This window comes from Xiphias gladius, chromosome 3 (genome assembly GCF_016859285.1).
Source record: "Xiphias gladius isolate SHS-SW01 ecotype Sanya breed wild chromosome 3, ASM1685928v1, whole genome shotgun sequence".
NCBI lineage: Eukaryota > Metazoa > Chordata > Actinopteri > Istiophoriformes > Xiphiidae > Xiphias > Xiphias gladius.
Window position 1 is genome coordinate 7950587 of NC_053402.1, and position 5377 is coordinate 7955963.

Sequence of the window (5377 nt, forward strand, 5' to 3'; positions counted from 1 at the left end):
ACACCCACATACATGTACAGGAAATCAATTTAAGCAAATTTATATCTCTTGAATTACTCACTAAGAGTTAAGGTCAACAGTGGTGCTCTGTTAAAAGACAATCCTTTCATAGCTGTATGTATTCTCAAGAGCAGGCTCAGACGAGGTCACAGCTCCTTAAGATATTCCACAGAATCCAATCAGGATTATGTCTAAATCCACATCTTTAGCTCAGTAAAACAACACACAACAACCAGACTAAAAACACAGGACCACAGTATAATGTTTAAATATGTGACGAGATGAAGACTGATGAAACAATGTGTAATTAGATTTAAAAATAGTTAAAGAAAGTTTTGCATATTAAAGTGCCTCCTCTCAGTCTTTTTCACAATCAACAAATCTCTCGAATTAAATAATCAGAATTTTAGAGGCTAGTTGTGTAATTGCTGTAATTTGATTTCGATGAATTTCTAAGAACTGATATGCGCTGATTTTGGTGATGTCCCTCTCCCCTCAGCGGTCTTCACAGCACCTCCATGCTGGAGACCTGATCTTTGGGAGCAAGACAGAGTCTGGTCTCCCACCCTGGCCCCATACCAGTGATCACTGGTGCCATGGGAACAAGTAGATCCAACAGGTGAGGGATTTACAGAAATATGGAATCAGGATTTTGTCCAGGACTACGCTTGAACTGCAATTAATTCTTTGTCTAATTATATGGTCCTGGGGAGTTTTATAAAGGCCTGAATCTGCTACTGAATTGCAGCATTCATGTCTTCAAGTTGCAACAAACATCATTTGATATCACTGAACTCATTGAGTCTTACATAACAAAGAAATGAGAAATATGAGTGTCAAAGTGCCATTTGCTAACACTATTTTATTATTCTGACTGTATCTTTTCTTTGGTGTTGCTGCACACATTCTATGTATAAGAATTCTCCCGGAAAAAGCTATTGTTTTAAGCAAGGTTTCTGCTTGGGCTTTGAAATCATTGCACTTTATGTCTTAATTATCAATTTCATTTGTATTAGAGTTTTAGTGCCAAAGGGCATCACAGCAGCCCTATGACAGGCCAGTTTTACAGAAACAGGTTTATCTATTTATGTTGTTGTCTGGTCTGGAAACTGCAATATGGCCAGTAAGAATGGGCTTGTTAATTTGGTGAGCTAGTCCGAGTGAGTCAGGCCCAGCTCAGAGATATTTACAGCAAGCAGATCCCCAGAAAGGCCAAGGCCATCCTACACTGTCCTAACTGGCCGTACCCGAAGAGCTCTTGCCTTCATGCAGCTGCAACAGATTACCTGCTATGAGAATAAGATGACTAAAGATTGCGTTATCGTATTAATGACCATCAATGCATTAAACATGTTCTGTTCTGTATGTACATTAACATGATATTTTCACTTTATACTATCCCATTTTGGTATGGCCTTTGGTTTATTTAACCTCTTGTTATGGTTTGATTTTGAAATAGTTGTATGGGTTTCTTTGGTCTTTTGGTTTTGTGTGGTTGACCAAACTGTCTTGTTGCCTTCTTTATTAGTGAAATATTTAACAATGCATGTGAAATTTCTCTCAATGGCACGATAAGAAGTGACTTCATGAACCAAGCTCAGGAACTGATTATGGCAAGCCAAAAACTTACCAACAACAAAATTAAAAAACAGACTGTTTTGTCATTAAAAGGACCAAAATTCCACCTTAAAACATCTGATCACTCTTATCAGTGTATTAATGAAGATTTAAAAAGAGAGTTAACATTCATTTACATAGGATAAGTAACATATATATTAACGTCCAGCTCAAAATGGGTGGCCTGACTGACAATAACTCAGATATAATCCAGTAATCTGTGATGACAGCAATCCTTCTCACATAGCTAAACTGAACTCACCTTCCCAGCTGGTAATCCTCTATGTAAAGGAGAGAGCCAGGTTATTTTGAATCATACACTTAGGTGACAAGGACTTTAGTCAGTCTGAGTGATTGTTTGTGATCGGGACTCAACAATAAATGTTTAACCACTGTATTCACTTATTAGTGTCCCCTCAAACACTGGGGGTGCCTGTTTCTTACTTGATACTGCCCACATCCCTTGTACCACTAACGAGTCAGGTATTATCCTCCTTCCTTTCTATGAGATGGTGCAGAGTGTATTTGTGTGCTTTAGATGGTACACTGGAAAGTACACAAGGATCAATAATATTAATGTCTCCATAAATGTCTCTTCCTGTTCTTTCTTACTCTTTCCCATAGTGTACAAACTACAGTTTGAGTGATATAGATGTGTTTTCTTTTCCAACATTAATTTGTCACATGTGTAATTGCCCAAATCTTTTAGTGATGGCAGGGTGGGAGCCCAGGAAACTGCATTTAAATCATAATTTAACTCAAACACTTTACAATGAAACACTCAAATCGAAATTTGGGGTCGATTTCTCCCTTGAATTGAGATACTTGTATACAAAATCATACTGATCATTCAAATAAATAAATGAAAACATTCTTGTTAATTTAATGGCTAGTTTGAATGCGTGCTGAAGCTGGGGTCAGAGGGGAGCCTCCATCATGTCAGTGGTGGAAGACATGACAGATGTCTAATAAAAGGCCACTACAGGCTGTGTATATCAACCATAATCCTGTACACACTTTACATACAGTAACCTCATTCATTTCTAAATTTGGAAAGTAAAGGGTTGTTAAATCACATCAATCCTAATCTCACCCCCTCTGTTGTTGACAGGTACAGCATTGTATCAGACATTCTACCAGAGGCGGAACGCCAGAAGATCTCTAGTTTAGGACTCCCCAACGGCCACAGTTCCCCCAACTTCCGACTGCACTCCGCCTGCAAAATAGAGACAGAAGACAGACTGAGGAGGTTGGGAGCCTTCGCTGCTGTGCCCAGCACGAGGGGACAAGGAGGGATGAACAACTACAACGGGAAGATTCTGACAAGGGGCTCCAACCAGGTACGGAGCCGGTTTGTAAAGAAAAATGGACAATGTAATGTTGTATTCACCAACATGGAAGAAAAGAGGCAGCGCTACCTAGCTGACATCTTCACCACCTGCGTGGACATCCGCTGGAGATACCTGCTGCTTATATTCTGCACCAGCTTCATGGTTTCCTGGCTTTTCTTTGGCATTATCTTTTACACTGTGTCCCTGGCACATGGGGACTTTGAGGAACACTCCCCAGTGAAGGGTGATGGGCTGATGGTGGGGGGGTTGCATGGACCCACCTCTGGACACACAACTGGAGGGCAGCCACAAAAGATGCCCTGCATACTTCATGTCCAGGGATTTGTTGGGGCACTCCTGTTCTCCATGGAAACCCAGACCACTATTGGTTACGGCTGGCGCTGTGTTACTGAGGAATGCCCTGTCGCTGTGATAACAGTGGTGATCCAGTCCATTGTAGGTTGTATCATTGACTCTTTCATGATTGGCACCATCATGGCCAAGATGGCGCGGCCAAAGAAGAGGAACCAGACCCTCATGTTCTCCAAAAATGCTGTCATCGCCCTGCGCGATGGCAAGCTGTGCCTCATGTGGAGGGTGGGCAACCTGCGGAAGAGCCACATTGTAGAGGCTCATGTCCGTGCCCAGCTCATTCGGTCATACGTCACGGCTGAGGGTGAGTTTATCCCCAAGGAACAGATGGACCTCAATGTGGGCTATGATGAGGGCACAGACAGGCTGTTTCTAGTATCCCCGCTGGTTATAGTCCATGAGATAGATAAAGATAGCCCCTTGTATACTTTAAGCAGATCTGATCTGGAGACAGATGACTTTGAGATTGTTGTGATCCTGGAGGGGATGGTGGAGGCCACGGCCATGACCACCCAATTCCGTAGCTCCTACCTTGCCAGAGAGATCTTCTGGGGTCACAGGTTTGAGCCTGTGATCTATGAGGACAGGGACCGCTACAAAGTAGACTATGCCCGCTTCCACAATACCTATGAGGTGCCATCAACACCTCACCTGAGCGCCAAAGAGCTTGATGCGGCTGCAAGCCGGGCCTCTTCTGCTGCTTCTCCTGTCTCTGCATGTAGATCCACACAAGACTTGATTCCCAGGTCACTGAGCGCCTTCTGTTACGAGAACGAGGTAGCATTGAGCTGTGGGGAGGAAGAGGACGACATCTTTGACTCCTCTCAGATTGTAGGGAAGGAGAGGGCAGAGGAGAGGAGGACTTCAGTTTCTGTAGACTTCCAAAATATGTTCCAGGACACTGCAACCATGACATCAGGCAGTCACAGCGTCATGTGTGTTCTGGACATGGACAATAACCAGATGGAATTTGACATCCTACAGACTGCCATTCCTCTTGATCCTGTGACCTATAAGAGCGAGCAAGACATCTAGAGAGCGGAAGGATCTCCCATGCCTCTCCTCTCTCACCCAAAAAAATTGGACCCGAAGAAGGATTTCTTAGTGATGTGTTTAGCTTTGGATTGCATGTACAGATATCTAAACCCCTTTGCCTTGCCAGTGTTGTTTTATATCAGTATCTGTTTTCCTAAATAACTTTTGGCACTTGCAACTGCATTCCTTGGAGAGCCATAACAATGAATCGGACTGATTTTACAGGAGGACAGCGAATCAAGTGCTGAAGGACTTTTAGCTCTCTTTTATTGTGAATTCATAACCAAAGAAAAGCACAATAACAGAAAAAGTCCAGAATCTTGAGTGATGTTTTAGACTGAATGTACATTTTGCATAGTTAGAAGTGTACTTTATTTAGGAATATCTTTTTTTTCTGTGAATGTAAACAAGATATTCTATGAGAGCAATAGCACTTTTGATGTATTTCTCCTCCTTTTTGAAGAGGACTGAGCTCAAGACCTCAATGGTCGATTTTGAAGATGCACTCTTTTACCAAAGTGTGGTCAATTTATGCTTGATAATCTCCATGTTGTTCATGGATTTCAGTGGTCATCATATCTGCAATAGTTCCCTGCAAAATGTGCTATTTGCACTTGTGTGAAACTGTCTGTTTTGTTAAATCTTTTCCTGAAAAACAAAAAAACCCTCCCTTTATCTAGGTGTTTTAGTGGGAATCAGTGAGAAACTGTTGTTGCTGATTTGACTGTACAGCATACCAACAAGACCATTCAAAGTGCAATCATTAAGTGTAGCAGAAGGAGTATTTTTTTTCTGAATGTGATAGACAAGACAATAATTTTTAACAAATATCTTGATTTATTGCTATTTCGGGAGAAATCACTCTATTTGGAATCTTACGTTAAATAACATTTTTCTTTTGAAAACAGAGTTGCGTTTAAATTAATATGTGGAAAACAAAACAGAATATTTAACTCAGTAGTAACCCAGACATTTATTATATCATAGATACAGATATTAAAATAGTCTAATATCAATCTATT

General features: G+C 41.3%; 1 protein-coding gene across 1 annotated transcript; it reads left to right on the forward strand.

The window, feature by feature from the left end:
• Positions 1-596: 596 nt before the first annotated feature.
• Positions 597-4355, forward strand: LOC120784406 (ATP-sensitive inward rectifier potassium channel 12-like). Its single transcript, XM_040118203.1, has 3 exons — positions 597-619; positions 2729-3185; positions 3255-4355. The coding sequence occupies exons 1-3, from the start codon at positions 597-599 to the stop codon at positions 4353-4355; spliced, it is 1581 nt and encodes a 526-aa protein (XP_039974137.1).
• Positions 4356-5377: the final 1022 nt, after the last annotated feature.